At 25.7% G+C, this 703-nt stretch overlaps 1 protein-coding gene across 1 annotated transcript; it reads left to right on the top strand.

Annotated features, from left to right (window-relative positions):
• LOC129612538 (RING finger protein 11) lies at positions 1–703 on the top strand. The gene is made up of 2 exons (XM_055526189.1): positions 1–176; positions 305–703. The coding sequence occupies exons 1-2, from the start codon at positions 63–65 to the stop codon at positions 638–640; spliced, it is 450 nt and encodes a 149-aa protein (XP_055382164.1). The 5' UTR covers positions 1–62; the 3' UTR covers positions 641–703.

Below are 703 nucleotides of genomic sequence, written 5' to 3'. Positions count from 1 at the left end.
TATTTATCTTAATTTATTTGTTTTGAATTAAAAAAAAAAAATTCGACTAATTTGTGATCAAAATGGGCAATTGTTTTAAAAGATCAACTAATGATGACGTTTCACTATTAAGAGATAGTAATAATGGTAGAGATTCATCATCAGATCAATTAGGATCTATACCACAGATTTATTCGGTATAATATTTAGTTTAAATATTTAGATAAATGTTGTCTCAATTATTTAATATTTGATTTATATCAATTCACAATTGAAATGTTGAAAAATAATAAAATATAAATATTAATTTTTAATTATATTTTAGGAGATTATGCAACCTGTATTTTATCCATCACCATCTGTTAGCCGTCCAGCATCACATTTAACTGAAGAGGAACAAGTTAAAATAGCAAAAAGAATTGGTTTAATTCAACATTTACCAGTTGGAACATATGATGGATGTAAAAAATCTAGGGAATGTGTGATATGCATGATTGAATTTTCTGTTGGTGAAGCTGTACGTTATTTACCTTGTCTTCATATATATCATGTTAGTTGTATTGATGATTGGTTAATGAGAAGTTTAACATGTCCAAGTTGTATGGAACCAGTTGATGCAGCACTTTTAACTAGCTATGATAGATATACTAGAGGATCATAGACCAAAATCAAATACAAAAAAAAAAAAAAAAAATTGATACCTACAATTTTTTTCTTTTAATTT

This window comes from Condylostylus longicornis, unplaced genomic scaffold (assembly GCF_029603195.1).
Source record: "Condylostylus longicornis isolate FDR11 unplaced genomic scaffold, ASM2960319v2 ptg000074l, whole genome shotgun sequence".
NCBI lineage: Eukaryota > Metazoa > Arthropoda > Insecta > Diptera > Dolichopodidae > Condylostylus > Condylostylus longicornis.
Note: the sequence above shows the minus strand (reverse complement) of the source record. Positions and strands in the feature narration are given on the sequence as shown.

Bases quoted from the DNA above. Each gene is read 5' to 3' on its own strand.
- LOC129612538 (XM_055526189.1), top strand. From the start codon at position 63: ATGGGCAATTGTTTTAAAAGATCAACTAATGATGACGTTTCACTATTA. The intron at 177-304 runs GTATAATATTTA...ATTATATTTTAG, and splicing joins CTATACCACAGATTTATTCG to GAGATTATGCAACCTGTATT.